The sequence below is a fragment of the Fistularia commersonii genome, chromosome 16 (genome assembly GCF_037954325.1).
Source record: "Fistularia commersonii isolate RoL2024-O1a breed Wild chromosome 16, RoL_Fcom_v1.0, whole genome shotgun sequence".
In the NCBI taxonomy this organism is placed as follows: domain Eukaryota; kingdom Metazoa; phylum Chordata; class Actinopteri; order Syngnathiformes; family Fistulariidae; genus Fistularia; species Fistularia commersonii.
The window spans coordinates 18262351-18283896 of NC_141299.1; the positions used below are offsets into that span (position 1 = coordinate 18262351).

At 53.2% G+C, this 21546-nt stretch overlaps 1 protein-coding gene across 6 annotated transcripts in view; it reads left to right on the forward strand.

Moving 5' to 3' along the window:
* The window catches only part of adamts10 (ADAM metallopeptidase with thrombospondin type 1 motif, 10), a 54504-nt gene extending 33894 nt beyond the window's left edge, over positions 1–20610 (forward strand). For all 6 annotated transcript variants that reach the window (XM_086161949.1, XM_086161947.1, XM_086161946.1 and 3 more), the window contains 12 exons: positions 77–140; positions 297–399; positions 4250–4383; positions 7173–7296; positions 12204–12284; positions 12973–13136; positions 13219–13345; positions 13496–13625; positions 14999–15203; positions 16409–16585; positions 17167–17332; positions 18728–20610. In XM_086161949.1, coding sequence (XP_086018075.1) covers positions 77–140; positions 297–399; positions 4250–4383; positions 7173–7296; positions 12204–12284; positions 12973–13136; positions 13219–13345; positions 13496–13625; positions 14999–15203; positions 16409–16585; positions 17167–17332; positions 18728–18837 — 1585 coding nt within the window. In that variant the 3' untranslated portion in view covers positions 18838–20610. The remainder of the gene's footprint in view (positions 1–76; positions 141–296; positions 400–4249; positions 4384–7172; positions 7297–12203; positions 12285–12972; positions 13137–13218; positions 13346–13495; positions 13626–14998; positions 15204–16408; positions 16586–17166; positions 17333–18727) is intronic.
* The last annotated feature ends 936 nt before the right edge of the window (positions 20611–21546 follow it).

Consider the following 21546-nt stretch of genomic DNA (forward strand, 5'->3'; position numbering starts at 1 on the left):
TGTTCCTGCGTCCCGTCGGTTGTTCGCTCACTCTAGGAACTCTGCTGGTCTGATCTTCTCGTGTGTTTGCTCGAAGGCCCACCATCGGTGGAAAGTATTGTCTCGGGGAGAGAAAACGCTTCAGATCCTGCAATATCGATGTGAGTATCGCCGCTCTCCGCCTTCATCGGGACCCTTTTCCTCCTTCTGGTCAAAAAAATTGAATTTTTGTGTGTGTGTGTGTGTGTGTGTGTGTGTGTGTGTGTGTGTGTGTGTGTGTGTGTGTGTGTGTGCGTGTGTTACTATATCTGATGCAGGAGTGCCCTCCAGGCTCTCGGGATTTCCGGGAGATCCAGTGCTCTGACTTTGACAGCGTCCCTTTCCGTGGAAAGTTTTACACCTGGAAGCCGTACAGAGGAGGTGAGTGTGTATTCTTTCTGTGTGTGTGTGTGTGTGTGTGTGTGTGTGTGTGTGTGTGTGGTGTGTTTTGACGGCCTTCTTTGATTCCCGCTGAGCCAGGGGTTTATGACCGACTCGGCTTCAGTTCCAGTCATTCCAATGAAACGGCGCCCAACTTGAGATCCGATCATTCAATCTTGTCGATCTTCAGACTTCCACACTGTTCCGTCCGGCATGTTCTCCACGTGTCTGCGTGGCTTCCCTCCGGGTCCATCGGCGACCCTAAATGAGCCAGATGTGTGAATGAGAGGCCTAACCTTGGAAATAGTTGTCCCTCGATGTGGTGATTGAGCGGTCCAAGGCGAACGCCCAACGACCGCTGGGATCGGCTGGGACGTCCCCGGAACGGACGGGGAAAAGTTAAACAGGAACACGAGGATGCGCAATAATTAACGTGGTGACGGCGGTGACGTGCGGTGACGTGCGGTGAGGCCGATGGCTGCTTAAAGCGTTAATTTCCCTTTTCTACAGTTTCTGCATTGGGAGATTTATCGGTGCACAAAGCTCCTCTTCCATGTAGATGCGTCCTCCTCATCGGTCAGCTGCGTTGCGCTCACGTAAAAGAGGGTTCAGACACTTTCATTTATGAGAGATGATGATGAGATGAGAACAACTTTATTTATCCTGAAGGAAATTGTTGTGCCAGAGTTTCAAGTAAAAAACATAACAGTAATAGATAATAGTAGAAAGGAGGAAGAATAAGAAATACAATGAAATATGAATTGTCTTAACTGTTAACTGTAACTACAAAGATTGAAGATTCCCTGCGGCTGAGGGAAGAAAAAAAATCAATTAACTTAATAGTTACTGAAGCAAGAAGTGATAGAAAAATAGAAGTAGAGAATTTAGGAAAAAGAGACACTAAGATGAAGAGAAACTCTGGCGGGCAGCCGCCCGAGACGGAAGGAGAAGAATTTATTCTTATTCGCATCGATGCCCCGCTTTTCTCATCTATCAAGCGGCAGAAACTCGTTGCTGTTAGAATACAAGTGCTCTATTTCAAACCCAAGTTTGATATATTCCTCCGCCAGCGGCAGCACCCTTCGCCGCCGTGCTGTTTTTTTTACGCACGGCGAACGAACATCGAACGTCACACGTACTGAAATAACCGAAGGGCCCAAAAAGAAGAGGAGGAGGTTCGGGATCGGGTGTTTTCGGAAACCCGCGGGAGGAAATGTAACGTTACGGAGCGACAGAACACGGCTGCCGCGGTTCACCTGAAGTCTACGTCACTGCCACGTGCGCGCCAGGCACGTTTCGCCAGCCTGGACTTTGGCGACGGATCCTTCTCTGCTCCGGTACGTCTCCTGCATGTTGCCGAGCATCAGTAGCCTCGCTGGATTCACATCGCAGTCACTCTTGACCTCGTCTGCGTTTTTTTTTTTGTTTTGTTTTTTTGTTCCGGCCAAGCGAGCGTGTTGAATCAGCTGCGCTCGAAGAGAAACAGAAGAGTGCGAAGCAATAAACAATGGCAAAGAGTTTCTCCCATTTGTCAACTGCGGCTCATCTGATAATTGCCGGCATCGGCGGCGCCTCGGCGCAGACTTGAGCGAGGTAAACATGCGTCTCGGTCCAAAGACGGCCGAAGTTTTTGCGGTGCATTCGAGGGTCGCCTGTTTTCACCGCATAAAGCACGACGCGCTTTTATTATCCCGCAAGGGGCTTGCGGGAGGCCTTTCCCCGAACAAGCCCAGACACACTCTGGGCATCGGGCTGGATGAAATCCATCAGGAGAAAGTGTAATGTTCTGCGCGCGCCTCTCTTGCGAGCGCCTCTTTTCCTTGGAGAGGAGAAAGTGATTGTGAAGCGGCAGACTCTCCCGTCTGGCCCGCAGATGCCGGCGAGTCCCACAATGCCTTGCAAGAATTCCTCGCCCCTGATGAGCGCTACACTGGACGTGACAGATAAATAGTTTCAACAACATAACTGCCTTCAATCCGGGCCTCCAATAACATAATGGCTCACAGAGACGACCGGCAGGCCAATTCCAACTTCAGGCAACAAGTGCTCCTTTCATCAAGTCAGCTGATTTTACAATGGAAATCCCTTGCAGCTGTTAAAATAGGACGGACGCCACGGACTCTGCCCCGCGTCGAGGTCAAATCCCAGCGCCCGGCTCCTGCCATAGCCCCCCCCCATACCCCCCCCATACCCCTCCTGCCCCCCCACTTACCCATTGGGTCTTGGAGGGGGGCCTTCCTGCCTTCCTTTGCTTCTTCACACCGTCTCTCGCTTAATTCCTGGGCTGTTGCGAGGCGTGGCGTCCTCCGGCCTGTTGTTTTCAGACACCGAGGCAGACGTTCTGTCTCGGCTCAGACAGCCAAGGACAGTTCATTAAAAAAGGTCAGGCGTTACGAAGCTTCTTTTTATGAAGGAATGACGCCACGCCGCTGCCGCGCGTCCAACAGCTTTCATATTTAGCCTTCGCGCTTGTTCTGCACGCACGCACGCACACACACACACACGGACGAACACACGCACACACTCTCATGCAAGCCTTGAGTGCCCTGCCAAAGCTAGGCACCATGGGAATTGTAGTTTTCCGTGGTCAGACCACTTTATCGTCCACGAGCGCTGCCAGTACATACTGTACCTTCCTCTGCGCTGCCAGCACAAACAAACACGGCTCAGACTGATGTCAACAGCCACTCAAACGCTGGAGCTCTTGGCCGGCTGCCTCCAGTGGATGAAGAATATATACCACTTGGCCGGAATGCCGCTCTAACAGCAAATGCGCGGCAAAAGTGAACGTACGTGTGCGTGCGCACATACGTGAATGTGTGTTTGTTTCTGTGATTTCTTCATCTTGGCGCGCTCACCTCCTCGCGGCAGTGGAAACACTGAGCGCAAACAGTCGCGAGCGTCGGAGACCAGGAATTGACGGCGGCCCGTTGTGGTCTCGCCGCCCGGCCTCCCGCAGCTGCGACGTCCAGGAGGGAACGAACGCCGGGCGTGACTTTCCCAAAGGGTTGGTGTGGCTCAGGCTACAGGAGGGGGTTTGCTAGCAGAACAGGGATAAGCAATTTCATCACCTCATTACCTGATTTGGATTAATTCAACACGAAATGTATAGAATCTGGTGAGGTCCCCCCCCCCCCGGCCTTTCCAGGGCTTGTTTGCAGGAGCATGCTAGGTCTAGCATGCTAAGCTAATATTACCTGTGTGCTTTTATATCAAAAAAAGAAACACGTGGAACGTCAGTCAGTATTTCAAAACATCAAAATAAGATTCCAGCTTCTATATAGTGCAGGTCTGGACTGCACTCTTTAAGATGATCAACACAAAGCCAACATTCCTCAAGGAGTGACAGCAGCGTGGAAAAGTCTGTTTCAAACCTGGGAGAATGTGGGCCGGCCTTCTGCCTCGACCCGAGAGCCTGAGAGAGGCAGGCGTACAGAAAGCAAGAGTGCGACAGAGACCGAGGGGCTACGAGGGTTCGGAGGGACGTACCGATAGCAACGGAAGCGCTAACAGTTACATGCTAATAGCTAGCATATTCCAATAATAATGGGGAATCAACAGGCCGGAGTTACCATTACAACAATGCTGAGGACTGCTGAGTGTGTGTGTGTGTGTGTGTGTGTGTGTGTGTGTGTGTGTGTGTGTGTGTGTGTGTGTGTGTGTGTGTGTGTGTGTGTGTGCCTGCCTGCCTGCCTGCATGTGTATATCTGCATTTAGTGCAAACGTTTATTTTAGGTGTAAGAATGGTGTATCCAAGCCATATCCACCTAAATTCTGAAATCCAATGTTTTCATGTGTCCAAACACAGGATCAATGCATAATGTGTGTGTGTGTGTGTGTGTGTGTCCAGGTGGGGTGAAGATCTGCTCCCTGAACTGCCTGGCTGAAGGATACAACTTCTACACCGAACGCGCCCCGGCCGTGGTGGACGGCACCCCCTGCCGAGACGACTCTCTGGATGTGTGTGTGAACGGGGAGTGTAAGGTGAGCGTGAGGTGAGCGTGAGGTGAGCTCCACCTGCCGAAGGCCCAGACCTCCTCCGGCGGCCGTCCCGGTGCCTCCGCTCGCGGCCCGAACGGGCCCGGATCTGCCCGGATCTGCCCCTCCGTCCTCCCTGCCGCCCCTCGGCCCACGTGATCCGGCTCCACTGGAAGTGTTGGAGGCGGAGCGAGGAGCCGAGGGAGGCCGCAGTCCCTGAACTCTTCCAGAGAGTGGATTTTGTTTATCAACATCCCTCTGGTCCCCCCTTCTCTCCTCCCCTGCACTCAGTGACCTTCCAAGTCAGCTGTTGGTCTGTCTGCGCCTCAGGCTGGCTTTCATTCACTGCGCTCTTATTTTCTGCCTCTCCTTCCCTTCCCGCTCTCTACATCCCTCCGTCCTTCTCTGAATCCGTCCCTCCTTTTTCTTTCTTTTTTCCGCTCTTCACCTTCTTCTTCTGAACACGAGGACAGCGAGGGCGGGCGGTCTTCCAAACGTAAGGGGTCGGACAATTAGAAAAGCAGAGGAGGCTGAGGAGCCGCTAACAGGACGGCTCGGACAACGTCCAGAAGGCAAAGAACATCGGCAAACACCCGTCGCTTCGCAAAACGAGTAGAGCAGGTAGTTCCGGGTGAAGAAGCCATTTCGCCCGCTGATCTACAACGCGCTAAATAGGTCCGACTCCCGATCGGCACGCTGATCGGAAATGTCGTTGTTCGGTCGGTTTGCGTCGAATAATGTCAAAGCCACGCTAGTAATCAATAATAATGCCAGGCGATGACGTGCGGTGAGGCCGACGGCTGCCGAGCCACCCGCTACATCGCTAACAGATTGACTAACATATGAACCCTGCAGAGCTGATTCCCTATAGCACACACAAAAGCACATTTAATTAAAAAATCATGGTCTTACGTTGACTTAAAATGAACTTTGTAATCCTTTGTCTTGAAAATGACGAGAGGAAAAAAATAAATAGACGGCTGCACTTGACTTGCTCGCTTGCCGTCGCTGCGTTCTGCAGCCGAGGAGTCGCAAGAGATTCCCTGGAATCAGCAGCGCCCCCTGCCGTGAGGCAGGAGGACGCCGTGCCTCACTTGGTGGCTCTTTGCAGATATTTTATGATCTCTCAGCACAAGAAGCTAGCGACACTCATACAGCGGCTGATTGAGCAAAAGCCTTTCAACATTTTAATAGCGACGTACAGAGAGACTGATCCGGAGTTTGTCGGCCGTCATCGAGGCTCGACGGTCGGCCGCCACGCCGCACGTCTCTTCTCAATATTTGAACAGTAAATTTGAATAAAACAATCTAATAGTGGTGAAGTTAAATGAAAAATGGGGGATTTATCGTGCAAATCACTGATCAAAAGAACCATTTCATTCTTGTTCTCATTTGACATTTTTTCCTTTCGAAGATTGTCAAGTGAGGCTCGGCCTCTCCTGCCTCCCCCGACTCAACCTCTGCCCGGCCCCAAATGGCCAATAAGAGCCACAAAAATAAAAAAATTGCCTTTTGAGTGTGGGTTCGCGTTTGCGTGGCCTTTCAGCAACTTATAGAAGCAAAAACTACAAATGGGACAGGATTCCGACATCAGATATCAGAAGCGGTTGTCTCGAAATGTTCTAATCCGTCATTGATGGCGACGGATATTTTCACAAGCAGCAGATGAGCCGCACAGGCTCAGAGTTTATTGTTTCACAACCAAAAGGAGTTGAGTGTCGAGGCATCCTGTTCAGAAGACGGAGGTCTGAGGTCTCCGGTGTGACGGGGAGTTTGTTCAGGGAAGAACAGTGGTTAAATGTGGAAGTTGGGACGTCACACAAACTAGAAATATCCAAACAAATAGAGATTATTTACATCTCTTCAATACAACACCTTTTTTTCTGGAATTTATCACTCATTATTGCGGTTTATTACAAAATAGCGTTTCTGACTGCCAGGATTATCAGCTATTATTATGCTTGGTTTTTTTTTTCTTTATAAAAAGGTAATATTTTGTTGTTTTTTTTTCCAAAAGTTTGTGTGATTTCCCCAATAATTTGTAATTAATATTCCCGGACGTGGGGTGGCGGGACACCGTGGAGGCGTCTCTTTTGAAACGCGGCAGTGAACCAGACTTGCTGTTCTCCAGATCTTCATCTTGAGGTTATTGAGAAGGACGGGCTCCGAGCGGCGCGAGCCTCCGGTTCCCTCGCCGACTCGGCCGGATGAGAACGTCCTAATGCCGATGGACGGACGGCCCGCCGGGATCTGCAGCGGCGTCTACATGCGGGAGCGACAGGCCTCCCGGGTGGTTCGAGTTTCCAAATCGCTTCCCGCCGTCCGCGCGGAGCTACCGGATCCCCGCGGCGACGGCGGAGCGGATCGCAGCCTGGATCGGGTTTTTGAAGCGCCATCTAATCAGTGCAAGAGTGGCGATAAAGCCGGGCCTCATTATCTCGCGCCGCAACCAGCAACTGTCACCCGCATGCAGAGAACGCGAGCGGCTGACGTTCGTTCTGCGCACTTTTGTTTAGGTCGGGGTTCGTTGAGTAGAACCACCTGCTTCGCTCGGCGTGAAACTTATTGATGTCGACAGCTCCGAGTTTAGCAATCTAAGAGCATTATGTCTGCGCAGGATCAGGAAACACATCTGGACTTACCATCTGATATTTCTGTGTTTTGCAAAAGGGGTCTGGAAGACATTAGGGCTAATCCTTCAGCTTTGCCCTCTGACACGTCTGCGCTCGCCCGCCTGCACCCGCCTGCACCCGCCTGCACCCGCCTCCGGCTGACCGCTGTCTTTCTCCTCGCAGCACGTCGGCTGTGACCGCGTCCTGGGCTCGGACGTCCGCGAGGACCGCTGCCGGGTCTGCGGGGGCGACGGGAGCAGCTGCGTTTCCCTGGAGGGCGTCTTCAACGACTCGCTGCCCGAAGGAGGTGAAATACTTTCTCTATCTTATTCCTGGGAAACCCCAGGCCTCGACCCGAGGCCGCGGGGCCTTAAGTACAGATTGAAGTCCGAATGTGTCGTCGTACGCAGATATTCGTCTTAGATGGATGCAGGTAGACGCGCCGCGAGAACCGACCCGCCGTCCCGAAGATTTAGCACATGTAGTCTTTGGATGCGGAGCCTCTGGCGAGCGAGCGAGCGCCTTGGAAGAAAGAGCGAGGACACCCCAGACGTCCAAAATCTCAATCTTCCGCTCACATAAAAAAGCTCTCGCGAGCGACGCTCGGCCGCGGCCGCGAGCCGAGCCGGCCCGCGCAGCTCCACATCGCACCCGCTTTATTGCCGATGATGCTTTGATTCCGGACAGATTTGAAAGTTGGCACGACGGACTTTCGCTCATTTCAGGCGTTGCTACGCCGGCGTCAGGTGCACCTTCTGATCCCAGTTCCAGGGTTTATTGTGCGCCGACCACCTGGACCCACATCAGTCCCTCCGTGGAAGTTTTACAAGGTACGAGGGATCACGGGTTGTCAGTCGTGTCGGCGCGTGGAGTTTTATCTCGACGCGATGTTGCGTGACGCAGCGGCGCCGTGCACAGATCCAGCCCAGAACCGGCGCGCGAGGAACATCGAAAACAGTAGATGGAGCCAGCGGAGGAGACAAAAGTCACCTCCGTGCACGAATGCGGCGCGACCTCCTGTGCCACATTAGAAACGGGAACGCCTCGGACGGGACGACGAGGCGCCGAGCGACTTGCAATGCCGACATTCGGTTTCATTTGCGATCCATGCGGATTATCATGCACTCCGGTTTGGAGACCCGCAACCTTTCACCCTCTCACGTGCATCAGGGCTACGGGGGCTTCATCGAACCTCCTGCATGTTCTGCAAACATGGAGACGTCACGCCAAAAACCAAGGACCGCCCGCTGTCCGAATCCAAACCGGGGACCTTTTCCCCGTGCGGCGGCGGCGGCGAGCGGCGAGCGGCGAGCGGCACACACTGGGAAACGTGATAATAATGTGCGGATCCATAAAGTATCCCGGCTGTAAGCGAGCCGGGATCTCCTGGGCTTCGGCCAAGTTTCCGGAGAAAATGAACGAAAGGGTTTTGTGTCGTTTTGCGGCGTGGATTCGTACATAACGTGTCTGCGCTCGAGTGACGGGCGCTGGGCGAGTCTGAGGCTCCGGCCAGGAAGGAGGAGCGGGAACTCATTACTGGAAGTAACACGCGATAAGGCCGTTTGTTTGAGCAATGATTCGCGCTGAATTAAGCGGCGTGATTTATGTATTTATGTCTCGGGGTTTCGGGCGCAGACATCACAGTGCCGCCGCGCACGAGGCGATGGAAACCGCTTGGCTTTTTCACCGAATAAGACAAAGATTCAGTTGTGCCTCTCAGAGTCTGGCCTTTTGCTTCCTTTCTTTTTCTTTCGCTGGAAAACTTGAAATGGTCGCCATGAGATTTGACTTTTTCCGCATCCCACCTGGTAACTGGTGTCGCTTCGGAAGGTCGGCGTCGGGGTCGCCGGGCGCTCGGCGCCGGCGGCCCCCCGCGGCCCCCCGCAGCCCCCCCGCCCATGTGCTCGCTCCAGATGCTTCCCCTTCCACGTGCACGTTGGGTTAATTCCGCTCTAAATTATGTTTAGATGCACCAACAGAGCAGTTTAAAAAAAGAGGGAACGTGTCTGCATCGCTTTAGACCCGAACGGTTTTTTTTTTTTGGGCCGCGCTTCGTCCCACCGGCGAGTTTTTCGGAAAGTTGGCCCGGTAGTTTTTGCCTCATCCGTCTGACTGCTAATGGAAAAACAAATGAACGGCCGTGAATGGAGAGTGGCTTTTGGCAGAAAAGATAAATATTGCATAATTACAACTTGTTCTGTTTTAAACTGTCATATGCAGTGAGCCCAGAATTCTCAGTAACGCTCTCAGAATCAGATCCGCGTCCGAACATTTAGGGAATGCGGCTCCGGCTTATTGGACACCTTATACTGAGGAGAAGGACAACCATGATCGGACAATAGACATTATATGTGGCGCGGCGGTGCCACGCAAAGTACGGACACTTAAAACACCGTAAAGCTGTCGGTGAGAACGTGCACAGAAACACAGCTGGATAAACGTGTCTCTACATACCAGTATATTATGATGTATATGACACATGTATTTAGTAGAGGACAACAGGGATATGCATCATCGTGTGTGCAGGGTACACAGCCTCCGGTACTGCAAAGAAACACTTTCTTAAATATAGAAAAATATAGTTTTTCCATCAGACCAAAGGTGTCCGATTCATTTTGGCCGAGAGCCTCGTCAACATCATGGTTGCCCTCAAAGGGCCACATGGAGTAAAATCAATGTAACTACTCCTTCATGTTAAATAGCTCAGTCAAATCCTAAATACACTATATACGCATTTTCATAGATGTAAAACAAAAATATGTTTACGAGTTGCTCCGTTCCAAAGCTTGCTTTCACTGCCGCAGTGCTTTTGGAAGTGGCGAACACAGTCTGCTGCCGTCAAAGTTTGCCTTTTAATTCTTGGACCATTTGTTGTTTTTCTGGAAGGCTAACTATATATAGTGTTTGGACGTAGTTTGGACTCTTTGACAACCGGCGTTGTGACTCAGAACGCGATCGTTATTTCCTGGAAAGCAGAAACAAACCGTGCAAAACCCGACGCTCATAAAGGAAGCCCATATAAAAAGCAGATATACGTGCTACACGCTGTATATGTGTATATTTATATCTGCGGGGCCGGGCAGGTGGCAGACACATCTAGGTGAGGTCCAGCAGTGCGGCTTGAGGTCCAGCCTGGTGGTGGCGGAGTCTATTCTGGGTTTGATTCTCTTCTCTCACACACACACACACACACACACACACACACACACACACACACACACACACACACACCCAAGCAGGCAGCTGGACCGCAGGGACTCGGCCTGCAAAGAGCCTGCAGGTGGTTCAGGTGGTTCAGGTTCAGGTGGTTCAGGTGGCTCCTGGTGGAAGTGGTGTGTGATGAGTTCCAGCTTCAAGTCCGTTTGTGTCCAAAAGGATCAGCGGCTTCCAGGGTCAAAGATACACCTTTTATCTCTTGTGAAAAGGGAGAAGAGAAGGGAAAGAGCGCTCGGCGCCGCTGAGCGGGAGTTGTGGGAGTTCACCCAGGGTTCTCGGGGTCGACGGCGACTCTGAATGCCGACACTCCCAGAGCAAATCTGGCGTCCCGCGAAGCGAACATTCTGTCCGGTATCGTCGGGACTCTGGCCGGAGTCATGGCTCCGGAGAACCGCCCCGCCACGTGTTTTCCGTCAGCGGCTCCAAAGCCCCTCGGCGTCGACTTCCACCCCGGCCGTCTTCGCCGGTCCGCCCGTCAGCTCATCTGGACCCATGAAGAAAAAAACCGGGACCGAAAACGCCCCCCGAGGCCACGCGACCCCCGTGACCTCTGGCGGTCCCGCCCGGGTTTTCCCCTCCCCCTCCCCGAGGCTCCCCGGGAGGATTTAGCGGCGGCGGAATCGCTCGGTCGCGTCCACGGCGGCCGTGTGATGCCCCTGGCCCTCGGCCAGCGCCGCCCGCCGCTCCCGTGATCCAAACGCGCCCCGTCAGCCGGACGGAAGGCAGCGGGTCGGACACGCCGGCGCTTTGATCAGCCCCGCCGCTCTGTCGGACGCCATAACGATGTCCGCGCAGAACCGGTTTCTAAGACGACCGTAGCCGCGTGAATTAGAAAGGGGAATTGTTGTCGTGACAAGTCGACTCGAAGGACTTCGCTTGAAGACCCTCATCCCGGAAGCTTCTTCGCTTCTAGCTCTATGGAGAGCTTCCAGACACATGTAACGTAAAGCTCTCATGCCCGGTGGGGAGTTCAGACGCTCCCCATCGGACACGCTTTAGAAGAAGCCTCTGGGATGACGGGGGAAGAAATTCAAGTCCTGTTGCCATGACAAGATTCCCCCTGACCCGGGTGACTGAGGACCTCCGCAGACGTAGAAGCAGGAATAAATGCGACGGGAGGGATGGACGGCGTAGCGGTAACTTTGGTTTAACACCCTGTGCGTCGGCGAGCCGCCGTCCAAAGAGGGTCTCCGGAGTTTCACCGGGCGGGAGGACGTCTCCCCTGCGCTCGAACCGTCTCGCTAAGCCTCATCTGGAGAGCCGGAGCCGGTCCGGCCCCTCGGCGCTCCGCTGAGGGCTCGCCGGCCAAGCTTTTCTTTTCCTCTTGTGGTGGAAGGCCCTGGAAGGAGCCGTTCTATTCTTCCATTTTCATTCCTCATTCCTCTGGTGAGGGGAAAGTTATGTGCGGCGTCTGGCTCGCCGGCGGGACGGAACGGCGAGGAGAAGGTGAGATGAGCAGGAAGAGACGAGGACGGGAAAACAAAAGAGGGTGCGGGGGGGCGGCGGGGCTCCAGAGAAGCCGCTCTCCACATTATTTTCGCTTTCGAGCGAAGAGCCGAGCAGCTGCAGCGCGGCTGGAATCTGAAGCCTCTGCAGAGGTGAACTCCGCCTCCCAGGGTCGCCGACGGACCAAGCGAAGGCTTCGGAGGTGAACGCCGCCTCTGCGACCTCCGAAGCAGCTCCGCCCCTCCGATAGGATGAACCCCAGGTCGCCCCGCTTTCACTTCACCTGGTTTTTACCCGGCGAGTGTGTGTTTTGTCATCGCTCCCCGGATGGAAAACCACAGCAGATCTGCTCCCGGGACTCTGGCGGCTCGTGGCGCGTCCGCCTCCGTTTCCGTCCCGGCGGCGGCGGCGTCCCAACCGTGCACGGCGCAGACGCTAACCCCAGAGCGTGTCTTGGGGACGGGTGTGGTCTCGCCGATGATGTCATCCCGACTTCCCGTCCGCACGTTTATTTGTGTCCCTCGGGCTGAGACGGCGCTCCTTCTCTCCCAGGTTACGAGGAGGTGGTCAGAATCCCCAAAGGGTCTGTTTTCATTCACGTCCAGGAACTCAACATTTCCCTGAACTACCTGGGTAAGAAGACAACAGCCCATCCACTCTATGGGTACATCTATACACCCCATTATATTCACATATAATTCTGTATTCATCATCTCCATTTGCTCTATATCTTTATATATTTATCTCATTCTATAAATCCATCCCATCCTGTCTAAATGTATTCCATGTATCCAGTTCTGTTAAAAACATATACATTCATATTTTTTCTTTTTATATGTATTATATCAATCTCATTCTGCTGATATAATATCCATAAAATTCTCTATATATGTTTATATATTTATTCCATGATATACACATCCACACACACACACACACACACACACACACATATATATATATATATATATATATGTGTGTGTATTTATTCCTATGACAACACAGTGTTTCCTTTGGGTTATGCTACCTCTTATAATGTGTGAATGTACCTGCTGTCCATCCATCCATCCATCCATCAAAACATCCATCCATCCATCCATCCATCCATCCATCCATCCATCCATCCATCCATCCATCCATCCATCCATCATCCCTCCATCATCCCTCCATGACACCCAGCAGGTGACATCATCTCTGGAGGCAGATTGAATCAAGTCAAATCTAAAACCAGATGCAGAATAACTCGGGAGAGAAAACGTAGCTGTATTTTCATACGAGGCTCTTGCGTTGTTGTGTCCTGGCTCTGTCTGCGCCGTCCCAGTGCTGAAAAGCAAAGGCGACCAGTATTTCATCAACGGCAAGCTCACCATCGACACGCCGCACAGGTTCAGCATCGCCGGGACCACCTTCCACTACAGGCGGCCCGCCGACGCCCCGGAGACTCTGGAGGCGCTGGGGCCGACCAACATGACCCTCGTCGTCATGGTGAGAGACCACGCGTCCGCCGGACCCTTCGGGGTTTTGTGACGGCGGAGGACGAGAACCGGTGGCGCTCTGCTGTGTCCAGGTGCTGGTCAGGGAGGAGAACCTGGGGATCCACTATCGCTTCAACCCCCCCGTCAGCCGGGAGCCGCTGGTGGGCTTCGCCTGGCACTACACGTCCTGGTCACGCTGCTCGGCGCTCTGTGCTGGAGGTAGACCACACACACACACACACACACACACACACACACACACACACACCTAAAATATGAACGTTGTGGTGTTGGAATGGAAGGAGGCGCAACGTTGGGATGTTCTCCACGTGGAGAAGGTGAATACGCCCGTGCCGTCTCGGCCCGCAGGTGTGCAGCTCCAGCAGGTGGTGTGCCGGAAGCTGGGGGACAACTCGGTGGTCTACAACCACTTCTGCGACAAGAAGGGCAAACCCAAGGAGAAACGGAGGTCCTGCAACACTGAGCCGTGTTCCCCAACGTGAGTGGAGGGTTTTACGGCACACTTTATGACCTTGGAATCCGCATCTACCGTCCGGATCTTATGGAGCGCTCTGACGCCTTGTCGCACTCACGCGGCGGCAGCGGCGGCCATGCACGGCGCTAACCTGACCATCGGTAGCGACCAGGTGTTCGGATTCCTCGGCGCGCAGAAAACTTTCAACCTTGTGATTGGACGGACGCTCCGCTCAGCCGGCGATCCGCAGTCTGCTCCTGTACAGCAGAACCTCGGCTCATAACGCCACTAATCACAAATCATGGATCAAAGAATCAAACAAACAATATCACAGACTTTCTGCCTTGCTGCGTTGTAGCCTAGCTACAGTTGTGCGTGCTAATCTGCATTGTTTACATCCTTCATCGTTGTGTTCTGTTAAAATGCTTTTTTTCTGTAAGCCAGCCCTTATTTTGGCTCCCAAAAAAGTAAAAAGTGCAAGTGATAGTGGTGTTCAGAAGAATTACAGCGGATGCGAAGAAGGAAATCCTAGCTACAGGTGAGAGCGGCGTCCCACATGGCAACGTCAACCATCTGTAAAATCCTGAGGAACTAACACGCGCTAAAGATGGCTAATGCGGCTAAAGAGGCGACGACGTTAAAGAAGGGAAGGTCTGAAGTCTTAGAAGAAGTAGGAAAGTGACCGTTAGTTTGGATGAAGGAACGCTAGCTAGCCGGAGATGGAGATAGCATTAGCGTTAGCGAGGATCTCATATGTAAGACGGCTTTATTTTTGCTGATTTAATGAAGGAAGCGTCGAGTGCAGGTGCTGGTGAGAGGAGAAAGAATCCAAAAGCAGTAACGATCAAAATTTTTTGTAACTCAGTTCTGTATTTTTGCCACAAAAAAACAAATTTGTTTCAAGAGTGCAGAATGCTTTTTGGGGCTGGAGAACGGATCAACTGGATTTACGTGGATTTCAATGGGAGACACGGAGTCAGAGTCAAAGAACGAGTCCAATTCACAGAGCGAAGCTGCACTGTATTAGTTTTCGAAGAAATCACTTATCAGAATTTGCAGAAGTGATAAAAAAATGAGCATAGAATTAGCAAAAACCCCCCTCACCCCGGGGCCTCACGCCCGCCCTCTTATCAGGCCTCCTATTATGGTATGCTGTATAAGTTGAGCCCTCATTTTGTTTTCACATCCTGAAAACCATAATAACCGCTGACATCGTGAAATACTTTGCGGCCGCTTGACTCCCTCGCCGCCGCGTGCTGGTATTCGGAGCACGGCGGCCTCCATGTTTCCTTCCGGTACGATACTGCGGCTAATTATTTGTCAATCCTATTCCGCTTCGGTCCGTAACCCCCCGCTTTACATCTCAACCTCTTTCCTTTGGGTGTCGGTGCGTCCAGCTGGTGGACAGGCGACTGGTCCGAGTGCAGCCGCAGCTGCAACGGCGGCCTGCAGACGCGCGAGGTGTTGTGCAAAAGGAGGATCTCCGTCTCGGAGGAGAAGGCGCTGGACGACTCGGCCTGCGGCGCCTCGCGTCCTTCGCTCACCCAGCCCTGCAGCAACCACAGCTGCCCCCCCGAGTGGCTGGCGCTGGACTGGTCAGAGGTAGGCAGCCGGCGCCGCGCTTTTCTGTTCGAATGACGGCGATGCAAGGCGGCGCAGCGGTCGGCGCTCGCCTCGCACCGCAAGAAGGTTCTCGACGGGATTCCGACCGGGGATCTTCTGTGTGGAAAACACGCGGGTGGTTCAACTAGAGATCCGACGTCGGAATTGCAAAAAGTGTGCGGGCGAACGGTGGAGTGTCTCTAGGAGACGCCTGTGATCGGCCGGCAACCGGCACAGCCCCGCCTCTCGCACGACCACAGCCAGGATGGCCTCCGGCGCCCCTGCGACCTCAGGGGTGAACGGATCACGCCGTCACTGAATGAATTCGCGGTCAAACGGCTTTTCTGCAGCAACTCCAAGATGGAATCTGCGACCTGCGGCGGCCTGATCCTTCTCTGTGATTGGAGCACGTTATTACCCGACAGTTACTTTGCAGACGCTTTTAAACTAAGCGAGTCACACGGAGATGCCGGGGATCCGACCCCGGACCCTCATGTGAAGCGTGTGCGCTACCATTGCGCTACATACAACAAGCGTGCGCTCCGTGCACAGAGACGGGCGATGGCACGCCGGCCGCGGAGCGGAAGCGAATACATTTTGCTTTCCCGTGGCCCGCAGCCGCTCCCCTTCGGCCCGACGCTCCGCAACCTCCCGTTTGGAAAGAACGGGATCCCTTTATTCAGTCGCGGCCGTCTCTCCGTGCAGCTCCGCAGCGACTCCGTCTGCCTCTGCGTCCGACCCGTCGTGCACGAAGCGCGAGCGCTCAGGGGTTCAGCGAGTTGCTCGACAACACTTCCACAGGCCGGGAGGAGCCGGGAATCAGAGCCGGAACCATCCGGGGTTTATTTCCGCCTGGAGGGAGCGTTAACCGGGCTGTCAGTAACATTCAGAGCCTCCGCAAACTGTTCCTCCGGCTTTTTTAGTTTTATTTTGAGCCGCAGCGGCCGAGATAATGAATCACCCCTTTCCTATTCCGCTGTCGGAGTTGAGCTTCGGAGTCAAATATGAATTTGATGGTAACGGTGTGTGAAGCGCTAAGTGTGTTCAGCTGATGTTTCTCACGAGGGGGGGTCGGCGGCGCTCAGGGGAAGGAGTTTCGCCCGGGGCGTCTCTTTCCACGCCGCCGCCGAGAGGATTCACGGCTTTTCCTGCTTGGTAACCAAACCTGGGTCTCCTCACGCCGTGCGCGGTGTTCCCGCCCGCAGTGCACGCCCAGCTGCGGCCCCGGATACCGGCACCGCGTGGTCCTGTGCAAGAGCGGCGAGAGCGGGGAGACCCTCCCCGAGTCCAGGTGCCCCAAGCAGGGCCGACCCACCTCCAGGGTCCGCTGCAACCTCAAGCGCTGCCCGCCGCCGCACTGGCTGACGGGACCCTGGGGAGAGGTAACCTCACACCCTGCGTCTGGACCTGCGCATTATTATAGTGTTCTTTGGTTTTATTTTCTTTTGTTCAATTGTATTTGGCTTCTCTTTATTTAATGGAATGTTATACGACATTATGATTTTATTTTATTATACACTTTATTGATCTCCATAGGGGAAATGTTGTCAGGGCAGCACAACAATGACAGTATCAATAAAGAAGAAGAAGAAGATAAATATAAGACATTATGTATTTCACATATATATTTATTGATGTGCGCTCTCAGTGCGTTGTAGCTCCAATAATCAAACAATAGTGACGGTTGCTTATATGCAACCCTAACCCGGAAGTCGTTTTCATCGGAGTCTGATATTTTGTCAGTCCTGGAAATGTTTGTCGCGATGTAAAGGGAGGCTCCTGCGTTTCCGCAGCAGACGCGACGTCCGGCTTCCAGATCCGTAGTTTCAAAAGCGCATTTCATGTTTTCCACGTCTGTTTTTGTGCTTTATCTGAGGTCTGAAAAGTCACCGCCGCTCCGTTACAGTCGTTTCACAGTCATTTTCCAGGTTGACCCGTTTCCCCGCCTGTTTGTCCGTGGCAGTGTTCCGCCAAGTGCGGCCTGGGTCAGGAGCGGCGCTCGGTCCAGTGTCTGACCCACAACGGCCAGCCGTCCAGCGAGTGCCTGGAACACCAGCGTCCGGCCGGCATGCAGCAGTGCAAGAGCAAGTGTGACCTCAGTCTGCCCGCCAGCACAGACAACCCCGAAGGTCAGAGGGCAAAGTTCAATACTTCCAGTATGTTTCTACAGAAAGAAGTATCTCGTCTCTCCGACGCCGCCTTATTTCGTCATGTTTTGATGTCGCACGTCGTTCGAAGGGTTTTTTGTTCCCTTCGTGTCGTTCAAAGTATGAGTCAAAGTCAGTTTTATTGTCAGTTTTGTCCGCGTGAGGAGATGAGATTTAATTTAATGCTTGGGAAATTGTTCCGCAGTAGCAGCAACGCATACAAGCACAAGACAAGCTGAATACACACCTAAATATAAATGAAATAAATCAAGTGTAAAAGTATAAAGTATCTTAAAAAAAGACATTTTTCCGATTTGCTAATATACAGGAGTGAATAATAAGCAAAGTGGCTGATTGGAGTGAGTTTGTAGCAGAGATACAGAAGGAATCCAGAAGGTGTTTCTCACCGGCCCACGCTGACAAGAAATTAAGAAAATAATAACCATAAGGGGCGGCGGCGGCGGCGGCGCAGGAGGTCGAGCGAACATTCCCGCCTCCTCCCGGTGCGTCCAAGTGTTGCTGAGCGACACGCCGAAGCCCTCGCCGCTCCTCCGGCAGCCTCCTGCTCACCGGCCAAGGTTCCACCAGTCAATTATTATCACTCAGAATTACTGAGTGTAAATCAGAAGTAAAGCGCAGCTCGGCTGACTGATTCATGTCAGATGCATCGGGCCGCCGTGCACTCCGAGACCCTGAATGTGTTGAAATGTATTCCCCTGCTGAGGGCCTCGTGCTGCAGCACAGGTGTGGCCGGGGAACCGTTAGCCGTAGCCTTTAGCATAGCTTTCTGGCAGCACCGGAAATCAGTCCTCATGAAAAGCCACCGGGGGGAGCGACGCCTCTGCACTCACACCAGGGGGGCGCAGGATGCAGAGGCATGCTGACATGCATGTAACACCAGGTGGGGACACAGTTCTCTGTGTGTGTATGTGTATGTGTGTGTGTGTGTGTGTGTGTGTGTGTGTGTGTGTGTGTGTGTGTGTGTGTGTGTGTGAACTGAAGCCAAGAGGCAAAGCCAAGGGCTTTGTCTGGTTTTTGATACTGCAGCGGGTTCCCTGGGTGCATGTGGGTGTCAGAGTGTGAGGCATCGCTCTCCTTTGCTCTGTAATCTCTGGCTCAACAGAGAAATAACCTGAGGACACACACACACACACACACACACACACACACACACACACACACACACACTCACACACAGCCATGACCTCTTTTGGATGTTTTCACTGCAACATGACACTGCAGTAGAATGGAGCAGTGTGAATCAACTGACATGTTTTGTGTGTGTGTGTGTGTGTGTGTGTGTGTGTGTGTGTGTGTGTGTGTGTGTGTGTGTGTGTGTGTGTGTGTGTGTGTGTGTGTGTGTCCCCGACCCTACAGAGTGTAAAGATGTGAACACTGTGGCCTACTGCCCCCTGGTGCTCAGGTTCAAGTTCTGCAGCCGGCCATATTTTCGACAGATGTGCTGCAAGACGTGCCAGGGCCACTGACGGGCCGTCCGTCTGACCGGCAGCGTCCGTCTTTGGTCTCCGTTCACAAGATCCACACACACACACACACTCCTTCAAACCGGAATTCCTCCCGCAGAGCCTTTGTCAGCGCGGCCGCTTCGCCCAACAACGACCGGTTAGCCGCCGGCGCTCCCGGCGGACTCGCGGCCGCTCAGAGGGACCTTTTCTCCAGAATCCGGGGCCGAGGCGGCCGAAGCCGAGTTACATTCCGACGGAGGGAGGAAGAGGGAGGGAGGGACGCCGACACGCCGAGGAGAAGCTCCTCCGGCGTCTTTTGGACGACCCCATCACCGCCCCTCCTCCTCCTCCTCCTCCAGATCGTCCCTCCGTCGCAACATTTTGGTGCTACTCTATTCGTCCCGGGCCGCGGGACTCGTCCCAGAACTGTGAGTCGTCTTGGCTTCTCGGCGGCTCGCTCTTCTCTACCTGCTCCGTCCACCGGCCACGTCGGCTGGAAACCAATGAATATGATCCTCCAAGTATCCTCGTCCGAAGAAAGTATCTATATTTTAAGATTCTATATTATCTCGATAGCTGTTACTTGACCACTCGTGTTTAAGGTCGGACGTTCGGCAGACGTGTGCGGTCACGGGGGCGCGTTCGGTTTCGACGTCCCCGTCTTGAATCCTGTCGACTCCGCGACTCGAATAACGGAAAAAAAGCCGGACCGCCGGCGGGGAACCGTGGCGACGACTCATCGGACGGTTTCCAGCAGGAGGTGCCGCTTTGACGCGTATTCGTGTGTGTTTTTGTGTGTGTGTTAATCCTACGTTTCCTCCGGCGGGGCCCGTTTTCTTATCGGTTTACCGGATGAGCGGACGGTGCAGATCACTATAAGCCTTCAGTTCCAGTCCGGCGGGAAGAAGCCGAAAGAGAATCCGAAAATACCAAACGCTTGAATGACCGAAGCCTTCGCTTCGTGCTTTAAAACCAAAAAGAAAAGCTCTTCACGTGTCGCGGTCCAACTGTCCACCCTGCATGCATCGGAAAGCAGGAGCGTCAGCAGAGACCCTTCTTTTAAAAAAAGCTACGTTCTTCTCTGGTGGAGTTTTATCGGAAACCTGCTGCTCAAGCCACTCAGAGGGCGGCCATCCTGTCAACCGTTCACACTGAAAGCGGCTCTGCCCGACGGAGCCGATGAGCTGCCGAGTTTGTCGTTCCTTATTTTTTGTGGTGCTTTGGTTCCTAATGGTGCTATTAGTTGACTCGTCGTCGTCGTGTCTGGATTTATCATCGTACCGTCTTTATTTACGAATGGCTCGGAGTCCGTTACGCTCGGGGAGACCGAGCAAACCCGGGCCGGCGGCAGCTCAGGGCCTCTCAGCTCCCCGACACTTATTATGACCGCGTCAGTATTCGGGAACGGCGCTAGCGTACATTTGGAGATACGAACGGAAGCGATTCTTCGGGGTGGATCCGCCGGGCCGGGGCTCATGGCGCTGATCCCGCAAACACCCGGGTCTGCGAGGACCCTTTCAGTCGGAGAGCCGTGTTTGCGGTCGGGTTTCCCCTCCGCCGCCGCCGCCGCCGGCCGTCTGCGGCCGCACTCCCACGCGGGGAAAAGTACTGGTAACTGTTGTTCTGTTTTTCTAATTATACCCTGACATGTACTGTATGCTGTTCAGTTCTCCAGACCGACCCGTTTCGTCAGGCATGTACGTCTTTTCAAAAAAAAAAAAAAAAAAGGAAATATTAAACTGATTAAACACGGTGCCTTTTATTTTTCGGCAGAGAATCGCATCGGCATCTGAACTTCGACGCCCATTTCCTTCTTCGTCTAAATGCTAAGATAAAACGTTTCACTTGCTGACAGAGAATGAGATCATCCTCGACGGTTCATCTCGACCTCTGAGAAACCATGTTTCCTCTGAAAGAAGCCCGAGGCCACCAGAGGTGCCGAGTCCAGGTGCCTCGGACTCGAACTGATTCTCACTCTTGAGTCGATTGGATTTAAATTCGATTGAACTTTATTATCATTACGCTGTACAAGGGCGGGGCAACGTATCGCAACTTAGCATCTAAGCAGAAAGGAAAAAAAAGAACTTAGAATAAGTGAATTAAATAACTCCATGTGCTGCATCAGTGATTCAGGCGATTTTCAGATTGATTACGATGTCCATGTGACACCGATGGATCTGTGCCTTCAATGTGTTAAACACTAGACGAACTCTAGGGACGTCATGGCAAGAGAAAGTGTGCAGATGATAAATGATGATAGTTGGGATCCGGGTGATGCATCTGCAGCTTCTTTCACCAGTGAGCCTGATTGAGTGGGAGAATCATTGCAGCTGGGCTGCCGGCACTCCTGGGGCTCCTCAGGACTCCTCAGGGTGACCATGAGAGGATCCTGCTGCCAGACCCTCGGGGCCAGATGGTCTTCTAGAGTGGGTACCGCCTCACGGACCCTTCTCCTGGTCCATCCACCCATCCCAGGACTCCATCTCCAAACTCCCTGTCCCCAACCGGGCTTCTCCCTAGTCCCTGAGGGTTGAAGCCTCTCCCTAGTTCCTCTGACTCCCAGAAACAACCCTGACCCAGCACAGCCCTCCATTCGTCTTCCTTGGTCAATAAAACCCCTTAGGAACTCCTAAGTGTCCTTGCATTTGGGTCAGACATTATTCCCAAAATCATGATAGTCTTCTTCTTCTCTTCCTCTGGTCTTTTCCCTTCAGGGTCTCCACAGCAAAT